Source organism: Xyrauchen texanus, chromosome 37 (assembly GCF_025860055.1).
Source record: "Xyrauchen texanus isolate HMW12.3.18 chromosome 37, RBS_HiC_50CHRs, whole genome shotgun sequence".
In the NCBI taxonomy this organism is placed as follows: domain Eukaryota; kingdom Metazoa; phylum Chordata; class Actinopteri; order Cypriniformes; family Catostomidae; genus Xyrauchen; species Xyrauchen texanus.
This window is the reverse complement of record NC_068312.1, coordinates 20,437,694-20,458,080: the sequence shown is the minus strand read 5'-3', so window position 1 is coordinate 20,458,080 and position 20,387 is coordinate 20,437,694. Positions and strand designations below refer to the sequence as shown.

Sequence of the window (20,387 nt, the reverse complement as noted above, 5' to 3'; positions counted from 1 at the left end):
TAAATCTGCCTGACATATTCCCAGATACACTTCAGTCATCAATAGGGATTTGTTTAAGAGAATATGAAAAATAAACGAGGGGCTATTATTTTCAGTAGGCTGCCGGCGCCACGCAAAGGTAGTATTGGATAAAGGTGGTATGCAAGCGGAACTGTCCGAGGCTCTGGAGAGAGATGTAAGTGGGCCGGTTACATGATGGTCAGGCCTGTGAAAGCTTTTTGCTGAGTTCAGTTCCTCCAACTGTTCAAGAATTTGTTTTACACCTGTGCCCTTTGTGAGCCGAGTTTAGAAATCTTATAGTACAGATAAACATGGATCTAAGAAGTTCAAGAAATGTCAGCTATAATTGAATGTTTTATCAAAACTCTTGCTGACTTCATATAAAGAAGCCAGGCATGTTCACTCTGTGGAGCTAATTCTGAAGAGAAATTAATTTACATTACAAAAATGAAACAGAACAAATATTATGAAATATGAGATCAAATACTTTATACATAATTTATGAAGTGGAATAATTCCCATATCTTGTCCACAAATAGACATGAATGGGTCAAACAGGGGAAAATAAACAGACTTATTACGAAGTAAAAAAACTTGGGACATCACCACTTTTGGCACGTCCGTATCAAAATGACTTTAATAATCAGTGAGCAAACCATTTTTAGTAACCACTCAGCTTGTTTGGCTTATCCCCCCCTAAATTCCTTAGACTTTTTGTCAATATGATAAACAAATTCATTACAAAACTCTTCAAAATATCCTGTGAAGGGGAATGCAGTAACCTAGAGGTACAGTGCGATAATGAGCAGATTTGATTGGTTGTCGTGGATTGCTTACACATCGCTTATGTCAAACATCAGAAACAATGCAAAGATATTTAAGGTAATCTACAGTAATAATAAGTCGTTTTTTTAAGTTTATAATAACTTTTCTGTTACAATTTACAGTATGTCACCCCTTTGAAGGGGCTGACTGCACACTACTGTTTTGGGGTGAATGGTTATTTAATACAAATACAGTTAACTGCATTGTAGATATATAAGCCTCTGGAGATCTATCCATTATTGGGAACTTGCTTGCTCTCCCAAGGACATTGCCACAGCTTACATCAGGAGTATCAAACTCCGTTCCTGGAGGGCCACAGCCCTGCAGAGTTTAGTTCCAGCCCTGCTCCAAAATGCCTCCTTGTAATCTTCAAGCACTCCTGAAGACCTTGATTAGCTGCTTCAGGTGTGTTTAATTAGGGTTGAAGCTAAACTCTGCTGGACTGTGGCCCTCCAGGAACTGAGTTTGACACCCCTGGCTTACATAGAGTCCTTCTCTAAACTTCCTCCACATACCAAAAATGAATTGTGTCTATGTGACCTTCAGAAATTATCCAGAGCCAGTTTGGCAGTGTTTGACAATGTTTGTAGAACTTTTAAGGGACACTGGTGAGCCCAAGGCTCAAACTAAATCCAATCATATCACATCATATCCACCTCCACAGTAGTCTGCGGAGCAGGTTTTCTGGAACCATGTAGACAGTGCTCATCTTTATCCGTGAAGAAAGACTAACCGATACGAATGTTCAAATGTTGACCGGTCTTATTGCTGTAGAACTTCACTTAAATTTCTTCAGCCATAGGTATAGCTGATGCTTGGAAGATCAGCTTAAAACAAGTTATGCATTTTTCATTTAAAAGCACAGAAAATCCTTCACTTAAAGACAATTTCTTTGATGTGAGCAGTAAAACCTTAAATCCCTAACTGAGCTTTAGGGATCGTAAGAGTCAGTCAGAACTCTCTATGAATACTGTATGACTGACGAGTACCATCAAGTTAAGTAATGTTTTGATAAATGTGAATCTTAATATAGAACTGAGAGAAAATTGTTGGTGCAGTCTATTCTCTTCTTTTCTATTAAATCTGAAGTTTTTACTTCAGAATATCTTGCCTTAAAACTTAACATTTCTAAAAACTTAGAACCGATCTGAAACCTTTGAAATCAACTGTGCACATCTCTGGAGAATCTATTCTATCACCACTCTTACTCAGCATTTGCAGTTACAGTGAGAATGTTAGTCGTGAATACTGTTAATAGCTTACAGTTACTACTATGTTAAAATAACAGTTTCTAAAAAAAAAAAAAAAGATCATTCTTGCATCATTTATTCACCCGAATGCCATCTCAAACTCGTATGACCAACTTTCTTCTGCGGAACACAAATTAATATATTTTTAAGGATGTATGATGTGTCTTTGTCTATATTATCTAAGTCAATGGGGTCCAAAATCTTCAAGCACCATAAAGGTCATAAATACAGCATCAAGTTTATCCATAGGACTCGAGTAGTTTAATCAATGTCTTCAAAAGCAATATCACTGGTTTTGGGTGAGAAACAAACCAAAATGTAATCCCTTATTCATTATATATGTTATTTTAGGAAATTGTGCCCTTATTTGCTTTTTTACTACCAAGATACAGTATATTGTTACAAACCACCTGGCTCAAGGCAGAGTAACATGAAGGGAGGCCACATGTGGATAACATATATATATATATATATATATATATATATATATATATATATATATACATATATATATATATATATATATATATATATATACACTCACCTAAAGGATTATTAGGAACACCTTACTGATACTGTGTTTGACCCCCTTTCGCCTTCAGAACTGCCTTAATTTTACATGTCATAGATTCAACAAGGTGCTGAACGCATTCTTTAGAAATGTTGGCCCATATTGATAGGATAGCATCTTGCAGTTGATGGAGATTTGTGGGATGCACATCCAGGGCACGAAGCTCCCGTTCCACCACATCCCAAAGATGCTCTATTGGGTTGAGATCTGGTGACTGTGGGGGCCATTTTAGTACAGTGAACTCATTGTCATGTTCAAGAAACCAATTTGAAATGATTCGAGCTTTGTGACATGGTGCATTATCCTGCTGGAAGTAGCCATCGGAGGATGGGTACATGGTGGCCATAAAGGGATGGACATGGTCAGAAACAATGCTCAGGTAGGCCGTGGCAGTTAAACGATGCCCAATTGGCACTAAGGGGCCTAAAGTGTGCCAAGAAAACATCCCCCACACCATTACACCACCACCACGCATGATGGATCCATGTTCTCATTCTGTTTACGCCAAATTCTGACTCTACCATCTGAATGTCTCAACAGAAATCGAGACTCATCAGACCAGGCAACATTTTTCCAGTCTTCAACTGTCCAATTTTGGTGAGCTCTTGCAAATTGTAGCCTCTTTTTCCTATTTGTAGTGGAGATGAGTGGTACCCGGTGGGGTCTTCTGCTGTTGTAGCCCATCCGCCTCAAGGTTGTGCGTGTTGTGGCTTCACAAATGCTTTGCTGCATACCTCGGTTGTAACGAGTGGTTATTTCAGGCAAAGTTGCTCTTCTATCAGCTTGAGTCAGTCGGTCCATTCTCCTCTGACCTCTAGCATCAACAAGGCATTTTCGCCCACAGGACTGCCGCATACTGGATGTTTTCCCTTTTCACACCATTCTTTGTAAACCCTAGAAATGGTTGTGCGTGAAAATCACAGTAACTGAGCAGATTGTGAAATACTCAGACCGGCCCGTCTGGCACCAACAACCATGCCATGCTCAAAATTGCTTAAATAACCTTTCTTTCCCATTCTGACATTCAGTTTGGAGTTCAGGAGATTGTCTTGACCAGGACCACACCCCTAAATGCAATGAAGCAACTGCCATGTGATTGGTTGATTAGATAATTGCATTAATGAGAAATTGAACAGGTGTTCCTAATAATCCTTTAGGTGAGTGTATATGTAATATATATATATATATATATATATATATATTATATATATATATATATTTATTAATCATAAAAACAAAAATACAATAAATCCAAAAAGAACACAAAAAGCAGATCCACGTGCTGGTGAAAGGAGAGGCAACCACACTGGGGAAAATGTTATTTTTATAAGCCTCTCAAACCAGGACTCATCAGGAAACTCATTGCGCCAGTTCTTAGAGTCCACCCTGGAAAAGAGACAATGCCATCTGGTGGACAAAACAGTACTAACACCCCGGGCCATAACAACATCAACTCTCATTATACAAATTGTATGGGATTTGCAGACCATTTCCCTCATTTTAAATAGGTCCTAGAGTATTTGTAGCATGAAACACTAGACAAATAAAATGGCTTTTGCATTTAATACATTTATGACTGTCAGGGGTCCTCTCAGTTTCTCTCCAGTTCATGTTTCACTCCTGCCTCAGTTCAAACATTTAGCCTTTCACACCGTTTACACCTGGTATTAAGATGCGTCTCAAGTGATCCGATCACATGTGCTCAGGTAAGACATATCACTGTTTACATGTTAAATGCATCTCTTGTGTCCACTTGTGATTAGATTTGGAGAGGAGGATCTCTATTTCATGACTACATACATCAGTCACTATGTCTGTGTATTACTGCATGTTACTAAACCCCAACAAAGACAGAAAAGACAAAAAAGGGTGAAAAACGGTGCGCTATTTCTTCCAGATGCAGCTGAAATTTAATCTAAGTATAAAAGCAACATTTTGAGCAGAATTATCTGTTATTTTAGTGGATTACTTGTATTGAAGGAGCTTCAGATGTTCGTGCTTCTCGTAAGTGTCCGTGCATGTTGATTTCAGACACACTGAAGAAGATTTATGATCTTCTTATGTTTGTGTTTGTATCCGCTTTTTAATTTTTTTTATTCAGATCGGATGGTTATTTCCTTTTGAAGCTGCTAATAACCGGCAAAGTTTAAACTCTTGTTTTAGCGCAGTGGCTGATTGACAGGTGAGGGGTGGTGCTTCACTGCTGTCCGGGACACAATCAGGATGGACCAGAGGCGGGTAAATTAGCCAAAAACTGTATGCAAGTAAAAGTACTATTACTTTTAAAATTAATTGCTCAAGTAGAAGTAAAAGTAATGATGTTATTAATTACTTGAGTATGATTAAAAAGTATTAAATTAAAAGAATATTCAAGTAGCGAGTAACTAGTTACGTTCATATGTAACAATGGACGTTTACTCCCCTATGTTCCATGACATAATTCACATTTAACATGTATTACATAATAATAATAATAATAATAATTTAATATTAGAAGTTCTTTCATCATTCACCCTAATGTTGTTCCAAACATGTATGACGTTCTTTCTAAAATGCAATGCAATCCAGTTAAAGGAATATTCTAGATTCAGTACAAGTTAAGCTCAATCGACAGCATTTGTGGCATAATGTTGATTACCACAAACATTTATTTTGAATTGCCCCTCCTTTTCTTTAAAAAAAGCACAAATCTTGGTTCCAGTGAGGTTCCAATTTTAAAACTTCGTTGCCGTGACGATGTAATGTCATAAAACCCATGGACTACTGAGAACAAGCTCTGAACTTAAATAAGCCTAACATGCTTCCAAATACAGAGATAAGCGTTTATCTTTAATGTACAGAACTAATGATCTAATTAACAACACCTAATTAAGAATCCATGCAGGACTTTAAAAAAAGCATCTTTCAAACACAAAAGTTGCTGTGAAGAGATGCGCTTTAGAAGTTATGCACTCACAATCGCAGAGCAAAAGGCATTTACACCTAACGTGGATGTTAACGTTTGGTTACGTATGTAACCTCCGTTCCCCGACGTTGTGTCGGAGAAGCGACACTAGGGGTCTCTCTTGAGCGCCGATATTCACCTCTGACCTATTGAAAAGGGCCATTGAGAGTTGGCAGTCAGTATTTGCATACCCCGTCTCCGCATATGGGTATTTAAGCGGGGAAAATACGGAAGTTTAGTCAGGATTTTTCTGAGGAGCCGGAAATGGTCCGGCCACTACAGTGGCTCGGTTCAGCGACATGGCGGAGGAAAGACACAACGTGTCGTTCCCTCCCTCGGGGAATGGAGGTTACATACGTAACCAAACGTTCCCCTTCTGTCGCTCTCTCCACGTTGTGTCGGAGAAGCGACACAACCATTCCAATCTTGCCATGTGCTGAACTGTGTACGTTAACTGCCGATACAGAGGCGGGAAGGGATTCATCCAGTGCCGCGCATCGTCTGTACCTGGCTGCACGTACCCTTCCCCAATGCCCCATAAGAACATCGGGATCCTTCTAGTTACCCTGAGAGGGGAACAAGGCGATGTTTGCCAACATGGGAACGGGCTAGCCTGGCTGGGCCTCTTTTCTCTCTATGTTTCTCGCATAGAGCAATCACGGCCAGGGCCCTTACACGCATATAGGGAAGGGGATCTTACCCAGACCCTGCGGAGACCACACCTGCCCTTTTTCTTGGGGAGGAAAAGTGGTAGACACGTCACACGGCCGTCTTAGGGCTAGTGTGGAAAGAATGGTGCGGTGGTAGATCCAGCATCGAAAGGGGGGAGTTGCTACAGCACGGCGACAGAACCGTGGAATTACACACAGGGGGAGTCCGAGCAGGAGGCCTTACCTGTGGAGCACCTATACCAGTACAGGGTAGCCATCAGGGTACCCGCAGTGGCTTGGGTCGGCGAGTTCCTCCGCTGAACCACGGACCCGGAGGGCTGGGGAGGAATCGACCAGGGTCCCGACTCGGAGTGGGGCGCCCTGGGAAAAAAGGCGCACTACTTAACCTTGACGTCAGGAAAAGGGTGCTGGGCGCAAGCGATCCACCCGGCCGGTCAGTCTACATGTTACCAAGCTCTACGGGCTTGGACCTGACAAAACACGAGACGCAACCGACTCAACGCGGAGGTTGTAAAACCTTGCGAATGTGTCGGGTGTTGCCCAACCCGCGGCTCTACAGATGTCTGCTAGGGAGGTGCCCTTGGCCAGTGCCCACGAGGACCCAACACCCCTTGTTGAGTGAGCTCGGACCCGCAAGGGTAGGGGCACGGCCTGGGTGTGATAAGCCAGTGTGATGGCGTCAACAACCCAGTGGGCGAGCCTCTGTTTGGAGATGGCGTTCCCTTTCTGCCGTCCCCCAAAGCAGACAAAGAGCTGCTCAGAGCGTCTGGTGCTCTGTGTGCGGTCCAGGTAAATGCGCAGGGCACGCACTGGACATAGCAATGAAAGGGCTGGGTCTGCCTCCTCCCGGGGCAGCGCTTGCAGGTTCACTACCTGATCTCGGAATGGTGTGCTAGGAACCTTGGGCACATAGCCCGGTCACGGTCTTAGGATCATGGACGTATCCGCCGGACCGAACTTCAGGCAAGTGTCGCTGACAGAGAACGCTTGCAGGTCCCCGACCCTCTTGATAGAGGCGAGTGCGATCAGCAGGGCCGTCTTAAGAGAGAGGGCCCTGAGTCCAATTGATTCAAGCGGCTCGAAGGGGGGTCTCTGTAGTCCTGCCAAGACTACCGAGAGATCCCAGGAGGGAACTAGGCCTGGCCGGGAGGGATTCAACCTCTGGGGGCCTCTCAGGAACCTGAGGATCAGGACGTGCTTACCCAAAGACTTGCCATCTACAGGATCGTGGTGGGCGGCAATGGCGGCAACATACACCTTGAGGGTGGACGGGGACAGCCTCCTGTATAGGCCTCTCCTGTAGGAACAGGAGCACTGACTTGATCGCGCATCTCTGTGGGTCTTCAGTTCGGGAAGAACACCAATCTGCGAACAAGCGCCACTTTAGGGCGTAAAGGTGCCTGGTAGAGGGGGCTCTGGCTTGGTTGATTGTATTCACAACGGTCGCCGGTAAGCCAGCTAGCTCTTCCGCATCCCGCCCAGGGACCAGACGTGGAGGTTCCAGAGGTCTGGGCACGGGTGCCAGAGCGTGCCCCGTCCCTGAGAGAGGAGGTCCTTTCTCAGGGGAATTTGCCAGGGAGGAGCTGTCGCGAGAAGTCTGAGTTCCGAGAACCAAGTCCGAGTGGGCCAGTAGGGGGCCACTAACATGACTCGCTCCTCGTCCTCCCTGACCTTGCACAGCACTGGTGCAAGAAGGCTCACTGGGGGAAATGCGTACTTGCGCAGCCCCGAGGGCCAGCTGTGTGCCAGCGTGTCTGTCCCGAGGGGAGCCTCTGTTAGGGTGTACCAGAGCGGGCAGTGGGAGGTTTCCTGGGAGGCAAACAGGTCTACCTGGGCCTTGCCAAACCGTTCCCAAATCAGCTGGACCGACTGGGGGTGAAGCCTCCACTCCCCGCCGGGCAGGCGTTGTCTTGATAGCGCGTCCGCTATGACGTTGAGCTTGCCGGGGATGTGAGTGGCACGCAGCGACTTGAGTCCATAGGAGGAGACGACGGGCGAGTTGTGACATGTGGCGGGAGCGTACGCCGCCTTGGCGATTTATGTACGCCACCACCGTGGTGCTGTCCGATCACATGAGGACGTGTTTGTCCCGAACTAACCGGAGGAACTTCCTGAGGGCGAGAAGGACGGTCAGCAACTCCAGGCAGTTGATGTGCCAACGCAGCGGGGCCCCTTTCCAACGGCCCGCTGCTGCGTGCCTGCTGCACACGGCACCCCACCCGGACCGGGAGGCGTCGGTTGTCACCAGAACGCGTCGGGACACCTGCTGCAGGGGCACTCCTGCCCGTAAAAAGCAGAGGTCTGTCCAGGGTCGGAGTGTTTTGAGGCAGGCGGGGGTGATCCTTACCCGATGCGTGCCGCAGTCCCATGCTTGTCTCGGGACTCGAGTCTGGAGCCAGTGCTGGAGTGGTCTCATATGCATCAACCCCAGCGGCGCGACCGCCGCGGAGGATGCCATATGCTCCAGGAGCCTCTGGAAAAGTTTTAGAGGGACCACCGTGCCTGGCTTGAAGGAAGCGAGGCAGTCCAGCACCGACTGAGCACGCTCGCTCGTGAGACGTGCTGTCATTGTGACTGAGTCTAACTCCAACCCGAGAAAAGAGATGCTCTGAACCGGAGTGAGCTTGCTCTTTTCCCAGTTGACCTGAAGCCCCAAGCGGCTGAGGTGCCGGAGCACCTGGTCTCTGTGTGTGCATAGTAACTCTCGAGAGTGTGCTAGGATGAGCCAGTCGTCGAGGTAGTTGAGAATGCAGATGCCGGCTACTCGTAGCGGGGCAAGGGCCGCCTCTGCGAACTTCGTGTAGGCGCGAGGGGACAGAGACAGGCCGAAGAAGAGGACTTTATACTGAAACGCCTGGCCGTCGAACGCGAACCGTAAGAACGGTCGGTGTCGTGGCAGAATTGAGACGTGGAAGTACGCGTCCTTCAGGTCTACCGCTGCCAACCAATCTAGATGCTGAACGCCAGCCAGAATATTTCTCTGCGTGAGCATTTTGAACGGGAGTTTTAACAAGGCCCGATTGAAAACTTGCAGGTCCAGGATTGGTCGTAAGCCGCTGCCTTTCTTGGGTACAATGAAGTAAGGGCTGTAGAAACCCTTCCTCATTTCGGTTGGAGGGACGGGCTCTACCGCGCCCTTGGCTAAGAGGGTCACGATTTCCGTGCGCAGGGAACTGGCATGCTTGCCGTGTACTGCGGAAAAGTGGATGCCCCTGAAGGGGGGCGGGAGCCGGGCAAACTGAATTGCGTAACCGAGTCGAATGGTCCGGTGTAGCCAGCGTGATGCGTTGGGAAGCGAAAGCCACGCTTCCCAGCTCTGCGCTAGGGGCACCAAAGGGACGAGTATTTTGGACGTACCTGGCGGGGCCTCGCAGCGGGGCGGAACAGGTAATGCAGCGTCGGGCGGCTTCGTCACGGCCTGAGGCTGAGGTGCTGAGAATAGACTCAAAGCACTTACCTTGCTCTGCGCACCCGGCAGGGGGCGGGTTCGTGACTGAGGAGGAGGTCTGATGCTGGCGTCCTCTGGACTCGTCTGAACCGGCCGGCCGGGGGACAGTCATGGGCAGGCGGAAGGCGGGATCGCCACGTCCGGTGTACCAGGACTGTCGTAATCTGAAAGCAGATTGCCGTGAGAACGACAAATAGGCTACATTTTCTATTTGCAAAAAATCTTTAAATTAAAAATGTGTTTCTTTTGATTTTAAAGTACAATCGGACCAGAACATTTCCTTGACAGGTTTGTGAGAATCAACCATTCAAAATGAGTCTCTGCTTTAATGTCTGTTGAAAGCAAGCCGCGACCGCAACGTGGTCATGGTCATGTTCTCGCAGTGAGAACATGAACCATCCACAAACGCCTTCTCGGTGTGATCGCGGCCCAAACACACGAGACAGCGCCTGTGGCCGTCTGAAGCGGAGAGCACTCTACCGCATCCAGGAACAACACAGGGGCGGAAGGGCATCTTGAAAAAGACGCTTTCTGAAAAGAACGTTCAACGCCGCTGTGTTTTGCTCTTTTAGAGAAATTACTCTTTTAATAGGAATGTACTCTTTTAATACACAGTGTGTGTGTGTGTGTGTGTGTGTGTGTGTGTGTGTGTGTGTGTGTGTGTGTGTGTGTGCGTGCTGTCGAAGCGCTCAGGGGCAACAATGCACGCCGTGCAATGTAAAGGAGAAAGTCGCTGTTGTGCGCCGTCAAGATCCAACTGCATGCAGATCGTCAGAGGAAACAGGAACGTTTTAATGTGGTGTGTAACTCGCAGCAAACTGCAGACAGACCATCGGCTCCGAAGAAATTTTCTGACTAAACTTCCGTATTTGGCCCGCTTAAATACCCGTATGCGGGGGCGGGGTATGCAAATACTGACTGCCAACTCTCATTGGCCCTTTTCAATAGGTCAGAGGTGAATATCGGCGCTCAAGAGAGACCCCTAGTGTCCCTTCTCCGACACAACGTGGAGAGAGCGACAGAAGGGGAACACAGATTTCTACAGTAGGCTCTGATATATTTCAATACTGGTATAATAATGTATACTTAGAAACGGAGGTCATTGGAGCTCATAGTTACAGCATCATCCTGAAAATGACCATCACCATGACACAATGTTATCACAATCGCCAAATCTCACCGCAACAAGTCTAATCTTGAAATATCCACTTGTCTTGGTGTAAAATGAAGGTATTGCATGACGAAGGAAAGTGTTTTTGAGTGCTTGCTGCTTCTGTGATGAACTCAACTCCAGTGACAAAGCACAGCTTTTTTCCGCTGTTGAAAAAACATTACCAATATACTATGCATTTATTAACACTTTTATTTAATACCAGTAAAGTAACGACAAGAATGTAACCCATTGTAAAAAAGTAAAAGAACATTTACAACAAGAGTGAAAAGTGCCCACGATTAAGCCTACTCTTAAAAGTAAATGTAACGGAGTAAATGTAGCACTTTACTACCCACCTCTGTGACGGACTGCCGTTTAAAAAGAAAATGTGATATGTTCACATTTTTATGTGGCTTTTATGATCCGAATACAAAACATTTTAGACCCAGTTTAGACCTTTATTTAGCGCTGACCACATGTGGTCGGATCATCAAAAAATGCATCTTTTTACTAGGTATTTTTACTAGGTGGAAACGGAGTCTTTGTGAGGCCTTCCAGGGCCCTTAAGCACCCTTATATCATATATTCTTTGTAAAATTTCACTCAGCTGCCCTAAAAACAAAACTATGCATATTTACTTTCCTCATATTACTCTTGATTGGATATGGCGTGGTGCTAATTCCCTCCCGCTTTTCTCAGAATTATGCCACAAATCATAAGGGCAGGTTAAAGTGAAATGACATTAAGCCTCAGCCCATATACAACAGCTTTGCCTCCTGCTGAAAATAAAATAAAATGATAAGCATTAACTAAGGCACTATAGTAGCTTATACTTCTGTTTCAGGTAGACTCTCGTCTTAGATCCAGGAATGGATCCGCCACCCTCAGAATCATGAGCATCAAGCTGTGTTTTTAGTAGAGTATTTAGAATACCCTGCTGAATTTTAAACCTGTGCCCTCTCCTACCTTAATGTCCATAGGATATCCCGTGGGACTGTTTATTATTAATGTCTTAATCCTCTGCAACTGTGTTTGTTGGAGCTAGAAGCTTTAGTAATACATTTTTGTGCTGCTGCTTTTTCCAGGAAGAACCTTTTGTGATGGTCTCTGAAAATGTACTTGGGAAGCCCAAGAAGTACCAGGGCTTCTCAATTGATGTGCTGGATGCTCTGGCAAACTACCTTGGCTTCAAGTATGAGATCTACGTGGCTCCTGATCACAAATATGGCAGCCAGCAGGCAGATGGGACTTGGAATGGTCTAATTGGAGAGCTGGTTTTCAAGGTAAGATTGACTTTTTATACATTTATATAAAAATGGTTTGGACACTTTAGTGTGTGAGTGTATGAATGCATGAAATCTTTCCATTACATAACACAATATCGAAACAAGTGGCATTAATATTAAATAAGGAAACTTCTCCAGCTAAACATTTCACAAAAAGATGTTTTTTTAGGTTTCAAATGATAAAAAAATAGATATACTTTCTGAATTTTAACAACTGTTAGGACACTTTCTGGTTTGTCAAACATAGTGGAAAATGTTTGCAGATGACGATTGTTTTGATTTTTTTGTATCTAATCCAGAGAAATTAATATAAAGTGGGATACAAATATTTTTGGGCAATTGTATACTGTATACTGTATATACAGTATTTGTTAAAAAATATGTTAAGTTATAATACACCCAATTCAAAGCTGAATGCATTTCAAACAATTTGATGATGCAGAAGTATTTTTAGTGCAGTCAGCACTGTCTTTGCTATGAGTAACATAATACATTACTCCTGAATGCTAGAAAGCTTTTCATTACTTCCCTTAAACTATCTTGGGCTTTTCACTGGTATCCCCAAACAGTCTGCACTACTTTGATAAAGAGGAGCACAGATTTCTTACATGTAAATGAGAAAAACCTCATACCAAAATGCTGTCAGCTGGCAGATAAACAAAACGCAAATCTCACAGCAGTGACACATTTTCAGGGCCATTACTCACAACCTCCTGCTGCTTTCCATTCCACAGCTCTTTACAGTTCCATGACATGCCACCATACCTGTACTGCTCTCTGTCCTGTGAATATTCCTCACCACTGTTCGTCAGGGGAATAGAAATTATTCACAGTACACTGCTGCTTATCTTCATTTCCAGAGAGATAGACCAAAATGTAAGGAAAAAATAAAGGAGCTCTAATCCCATTGTTGCGGCCTCTGTTGGCACATTATTTTCCAGAAACTTCAAATCTGTACACTTTCATGATACACCAGACCTTTGATGTTTTATTGAAATTCGGTATTTCAGTAAAAATGTATTCGATTTTTCTCTGGTTTTGGATTGTGTTCAGTCTTATAAAGTAGTTGAAAACAGGCTTTATGGTAGGATATAACAGGCAAGGGCATTAGAGCGGAAGTGACTAATGTGTTAACAGCAACTGTCACAAGTACATGCACAAGTGCATTATTTACACCTAAACACACATGCACACTAACACACAACATAGTATTCCCTTGTTACAGGCCTTTGAACTAGGAAGACTTTACATTACAAATATATATGCCTATGTAGTACTTGTGCAACATAAATGACCATTTATGCTAATTTAAGCATTTTGTTTCCTTAGCAGACCATGAAATTAGCAGATTTAGTTAGCTGTGAATTATATATGTGTGGGGTGGCTGAGATGACATCAGGACATATTGCTTACATTATGTCCATGTCTTCTTTCCTCTTACAAGAACTTGAGATATGTAATTTGTTAATGCACCAATTTACAAAGTCATTAATATATTTTTGCAACCAAGACCAGTTTCCTAGAGCAAGCTAAACTTAGGAAAAAGACTTCCATAAGTACTCTTTTCAACTCTCTTGTTTCTAAGACAATGTTTCTTTGGTGTACCACTAGCATAGCAAGACTACATCTTTTCTGTGCTCTCTAAATCAGTGTATTCTTTTTCTCAGTTTAGATTCTCTCTATTTTGTAAGTTAAGTTTTTCAGGCTCTTACAATGAAGCAAATAGTGTGGTACAGCAAAGTTTCTATGGCAGGACAATCGGAGGATCACTTGTGTGGATTGGCAATTTGTGAAGTGACTGGGGAGCCGGATGCTCTTCTAACCCTTCTCAAACACTGAGGTCGTGTTGGGGTCCCTGATCTCTGAAGGTGGTCAAACATGTTAATGGAATTCAGACAGGTGACTGTGTCTCTCGCCCTCTGATAATGATCTGCTTTTGTTCTGCAGATGATAATGTCTCTTGACAGGAACTCTCTCAGGCTGCATAGGTCTCATCTAATCTCTCTGCAACTGTGTGCACCTTGTCTCAGTGATTTGCAGAACTGCCAAAGAAAGAATAACAGTTAGATGTTGTTTAGCATTTAAAAGCCTTATATGCAAATTTGGCAGCAGAAATTATCCACAGTTTTCCTGAGCAACTACTGGGCAGTGCCATGAATATTCTAATTCCATGTTTTCTGTTTCTGGTCTCAAGATGCTACAACTTGTGCTGTTGTTGGCTGTCATAACAACTCAAAGTAGACTACGGGCCCAAACATGCTCACACAAATACACAAAAAAAAAGTACACGAGTGCTTCTTCAACGCATGGCCAAAGTGTGGTCCCATTGTACATACATTATGTGCACTCTTGCGTTGGCGGTTACAAACCTCCAACAACAAGGGGGCGAGAGAGTTTTTAGGTGCCACGAAACCGGATGTTGTGGAGTAAACATGTAGACAGTTGAGGAGTGAGTTATTTTGTATTTGCTGAAAAGATGACAGAAAATATTTCATTACAAAACTAAAATGTAATAAAAATAAAATGTTTTTGAAATTGATAACTTGGACCAAATCATAAAGAAAAGCAGGCAATAAGTGCTCAACATAGATGGGACCTCCTTCAATACTATTACAAAAGCATCTCAGGGTGATACCTCAAGAAGTTGGTGGAGACATTGTCAAGAGTACAAGAGTAAATTCTACTTTGTGACTACTTTGAAGATGCTAAAATATAAAACAGTTTTGATTTATTTTAGATTTAATTTAGTCACAACATAATTCCCATAGTTCCATTTATGTTATTCCATAGTTGACTTTACAATTATTAAAAAATGTGAAGAAATTGTTTTTTTTATAAAGAGTTATAATAAAGAGTTAGTGTTTCAAAACTTTTGACCGGTTGTGTGTGTGTGTGTGTGTATGTATATATATGTATATATATATATATATATATATATATATATATGTATATGTGTATATATATATGTGTGTATATATATACAGGTGAAACTCGAAAAATTAGAATATCGTGCAAAAGTTCATTAATTTCAGTAATTCAAATTAAAAGGTGAAACTAATATATTATATAGACTCATTACAAGCAAAGATATTTCAAGCCTTTATTTGATATAATTTTGATGATTATGGCTTACAGCTTATGAAAACCTCAAATTCAGAATCTCAGAAAATTAGAATATTACATGAAATCAATAAAAAAAAGGATTTTAAATACAGAAATGTCGGCCCTCTGAAAAGTATAATCATGCATATGTACTCAGTACTTGGTTTGGGCCCCTTTTGCATTAATTACTTCCTCAGTGCGGCGTGGCATGGATGCTATCAGCCTGTGGCACTGCTGAGGTGTTATGGAAGACCAAGATGCTTCAATAGCGGCCTTCAGCTCTTCTGCATTGTTTGGTCTCATGTCTCTCATCTTTCTCTTAGCAATGCCCCATAGATTCTCTATGGGGTTCAGGTCAAGCGAGTTTGCTGGCCAATCAAGCACAGTAATACCATGGTCATTGAACCAGGTTTTGGTACTTTTGGCAGTGTGGGCAGGTGCCAAGTCCTGCTGGAAAATGAAGTCAGCATCTCCATAATGCTTGTCTGCTGAAGGAAGCATGAAGTGCTCTAAAATGTCCCGGTAGACGGCTGCGTTGACTCTGGACTTAATAAAGCACAGTGGACCAACACCAGCCGATGACATGGTTCCCCAAACCAACACAGACTGTGGAAACTTCACACTGGACTTCAAGCATCTTGGATTGTGTGCCTCTCCATTCTTCCTCCAGACTCTGGGACCTTGGTTTCCAAATGAGATGCAAAATTTGCTCTCATCAGAAAAGAGGACTTTGGACCACTGAGCAACAGACCAGTTCTTTTTCTTTAGCCCAGGTAAGACGTTTGACATTTGAAGCCCATGTCCAGGACCCGTCTGTGTGTGGTGGCTCTTGATGCAGTAACTCCAGCCTCAGTCCACTCCTTGTGAAGCTCCCCACACATTTGAATGGCCTTTTCCTGACAATTCTCTCCAGGCTACGGTCATCCCTGCTGCTTGTGCACCTTTTTCTTCCACACTTTTCCCTTCCACTTAACTTTCTATTAATGTGCTTTGATACAGCACTTTGAGAACATCCAACTTCTTTTGCAATTACCTTTTGAGGCTTTCCCTCCTTGTGGAGGGTGTCAATGATGGTTTTCTGCACAACTGTCAGGTCAGCAGTCTTCCCCATGATTGTGAATTCAACTGAACCAGACTGAGAGACCATTTAAAGGCTCAGGAACCCTTTGCAGGTGTTTAGCTGATTAGAGTGTGACACTTTGAGCCTACAATACTGAACCTTTTCACAATATTCTAATTTTCTGAGATTCTGAATTTGGGGTTTTCATAAGCTGTAAGCCATAATCATCAAAATTATATTGCCGCATTGAGGCAGTAATTAATGCAAAAGGGGCCCAAACCAAGTACTGAGTACATATGCATGATTATACTTTTCAGAGGGCCGACATTTCTGTATTTAAAATCCTTTTTTTTTATTGATTTCATGTAATATTCAAATTTTCTGAGATACTGAATTTGGGGTTTTCATAAGCTGTAAGCCATAATCATCAAAATTATATCAAATAAAGGCTTGAAATATCTTACTTTGCTTGTAATGAGTCTATATAATATATTAGTTTCACCTTTTAAGTTGAATTACTGAAATTAATGAACTTTTGCACGATATTCAAATTTTTCGAGTTTCACCTGTATGTATATATATATATATATATATATATATATATATATATATATATATATACACACATATACACTGTCATTCTAAGAGAGGGTGGGAAATGGTCATGAAAAAACTAAATTCTGGCTGTTTAAAAAAAAATTAACAAAATAAATGATAAAAATAAATATTGAAAAACCAAACAAGGTGGATGAAAAGGGATCAATGGAAAGGAGGAGGCGAGAACCGGCTTTTCAATATAATAGTTTAATGATAAACTTAAAAGACAACATAAACACACATGACGGACATGTCCGCTAACGATCTCTCTCTCCCGCACGGCCCTCTGCAGTCAGCCTTTAAACCTCACGGATGCATAATTAGCCTAATACGGGACCAGGTGTGTAGTATCACGACCCGGCCCGCCCTCCACCCTGCCACATTCCTCCCTCGTTCTCTCAGGCTGGGGAACCCCCGGTGCGCCTTCCGCACTGTCTGCCTGCAGGTCATCCCCATCTACCTGGACGAGGGAGGGGACAAGGGGAGGGAAACAGAAATAATTAAAATGGGGGGGTACTTCCTGTAACAGTGTAGTACCCCCCAAAAAACTGTAAAATTTAAAAGAGGATAAAGGCCAACGCAGAGCGACAGTGAGAGAGAGAGAGGAGAGAGAGATGAAAAAAAAAAAAAAAAACTCTTACTCGCCAGTTCTCCGATACGCCGCAGCTTGTTCCTCGGCCACTCCTCCACCCTTTATCGGATGACAGCCGCGCCTCTCCGGGCGGATCCGAGGCAGTCCTCCAGCCCCTGGCGGACGGAATGCCCCGCCGTGTTCTCGGGGAACAGAAGGGGTCTCCCCCGCCCCTGGCAGCGGTCCTCTCACTCCAGGCGGTCACCAGTGAGCCCCTCCCCGCTCGCGGTCGGCGGTCTTAAACCCCGCCTCGTTTCAGCGGCCGGTAGGCGACTCCTGCGCCCCTGGCAGCGGCCCTGACTGCTCCAGGCGGTCGGCTAGGAGCCCTTTCTCCCCTCGCGGTCGGCAGCCATCGTCCTCGTTCAGGCGGCTGGGCTCCTCGTCCCCTGGCAGGTGGCCGCGGCTGCTCCGTTGGGGTGGACGGTAGTGGCGAGAACTCTACTACGGCGTATCCCTCCTCCTTCCCGGGCTTCGGCACCACTGTAAAGGGATCAATGGAAAGGAGGAGGCGAGAACCGGCTTTTCAATATAAATAATAGTTTAATGATAAACTTAAAAGACAACATAAACACACATGACGGACATGTCCGCTAACGATCTCTCTCTCCCGCACGGCCCTCTGCAGTCAGCCTTTAAACCTCACGGAGGCATAATTAGCCTAATACGGGACCAGGTGTGTAGTATCACGACCCAGCCCCACCCTCCACCCTGCCACAGTGGATAAAATAAATAATGCAAATATATATTATGACTCATTTAAGCTAAATCTGTTTTAATCCTCTCATGCTTGCACGTTACATGAAAGGGAGGGATTACTAATCAAATGACACTCTCTTTAGAAAATGTAATGGCCCAATAAACATTATATTAACATAATTGTGATGTTTATGATGTTGCTTGTTTTTATATTAGCAGCAAAATCATTGTGACTATATTCAGAATATTCAATATATCATCGAGACCTAGGGCTCTATTTTATGAGTGCTGCTTAAAAACACAAGTTATAAGTGCACAGTCAAGTGGCATGGCCATGAAGTTTTGGTATTTTCATGCAAGTATGCACCAAGTCTAGGCGCAAGTGTGTGCAAAGCGCTAATATGCATTTCCTCTCAAGCACCAGCAATATAAACAAAAGGGGCACATTTTTTGAAATTGGTAGTGTAAATTGACTGTTTCCAGTGAATTATAAGACATATGTACTTCGGTTATTTTGTGGATAAACTGTGTCAGGCACATTTCTAGTGACATGCTGATTTTATATGCTTGGAAAATATGGTTCTTGTCAGGATTTGGATTTATGCCCCATTCAATTATAGGGATTATTCATCTGACAGACAAATCATGAGTAGTATTAACAGTGATTTTATAGGAACGCACATTACTTCTACCGGTTGATTTTGATTTAAAAAAATTAAACCAAAATATTTCTAAATTCAAATTACATTTCAAACTAAATGAAAATATAATCAAAATAAGAAGTGGTCAAAAAAATCATACCAAATTTTACCCTCTCCATCTTCAACTTGGTTGCTGCCAAAAGAGGTATCCCTGCCAGTATAGTGACAGGGATACTTTACTGTAAAAAAGCACCGTCTTTCAGATGAGACATCAAAATGAGGTCATAACTCTCAGTGGTCATAAAAAATTCCAGGACACTTCATGTTAAAGAGTTGAGGTGGTAACCATGGTGTCCTGGCCAAATTCCCCTATTGGTCCTTATCAATCACGACCTCCCATTAATCCCCATTGGCTGTATCCCTTTACTTTCTTCTAACAGCTGGTGCATGTTGAGTGTACTGGCACACTATGGCTGCAGTCACATCATCCAGTAGGATCCCCTGTTCACTATGTAAAGCGCTTTGAGTGTAGTGTCAGAAAGCCCTATATGCAGTAGTGGTACAGTAAAAATATTGGCACTCATGGTAAATACAATCAAAGAAGGGTGTGAAAAAAATCTGCACTGTTTATCCTTTTGATCTTTCATTTAAAAAATGGACAAAAATCGAACCTTTAATTGAAGTAGAACAATAGAAAGAGGGGAAATATCTCATTATTAAATAAATATCTTTTCTCCAAAACATGTTGGTCACAAGTATTGGCACCCCTAGAAATTCTTATGAGTAAAATATATCTGAAGTATATTTCCCTTCATATTTTAAATTTTTTAGTGCACCTGGGTGACTAGGAACATGACTTTCTGTTTCCCAGAGGTATAAATATGAGGTAACACACAAGCCAAATTCCCTTAATCATCAATCACAGCGGATTACAATAAAGAAAATAGTTTTGTTGTGTGGCAAAAGGTTGTTGAGCTTTACAAAATTGGAAGTGGCTATAAGAAAATATCCAAAGCATTGAAAATGCCCATTTCCACCATCAGTGTAATAATTAACAACTTCCAATCAAATGGAGATCTTAAGAATCGGCCTGGAAAAGGATGTGTCTATATTGTCTCCACGTACAGTGAGGAGGAGGGTTCAAAGAATCTCCCAAGGAACACAGCTGGAGAATTGCTGAAATTAGTTGGGTCTTGGGGTCAGAAAGTCTAAAAAAATAAAAGTATCAGACATCACCTACATCACCACAGTTGTTTGGGAGGGTTTCAAGAAAAAAAGCCTCTGCTCTCATCCAACAACAAACTCAAGTGTCTTCAGTTTGCCAGACACTACAAGAATTTTAAATGTGACCGTGTTCTATGGTTAGATGAAACAAAAAATAGCTTTTTGACAGCAAACACCAGAGATGGGTGTGGCAGGGCCTCGACCTGTTCGAGAAGACACAAACACACACATGACGGACATGTCCTTAAACGATCTCTCTCTCCCACACGAACCCCTGCAGTCAGCCTT

At 43.2% G+C, this 20,387-nt stretch overlaps 1 protein-coding gene across 2 annotated transcripts in view; it reads left to right on the top strand.

Annotated features, from left to right (window-relative positions):
- LOC127630454 (glutamate receptor ionotropic, delta-2-like) overlaps window positions 1-20,387 on the top strand; it is a 560,225-nt gene that overhangs the window by 430,322 nt on the left and 109,516 nt on the right. For both annotated transcript variants that reach the window (XM_052107985.1, XM_052107986.1), the window contains exon 10: window positions 11,948-12,145. In XM_052107985.1, coding sequence (XP_051963945.1) covers window positions 11,948-12,145 — 198 coding nt within the window. The remainder of the gene's footprint in view (window positions 1-11,947; window positions 12,146-20,387) is intronic.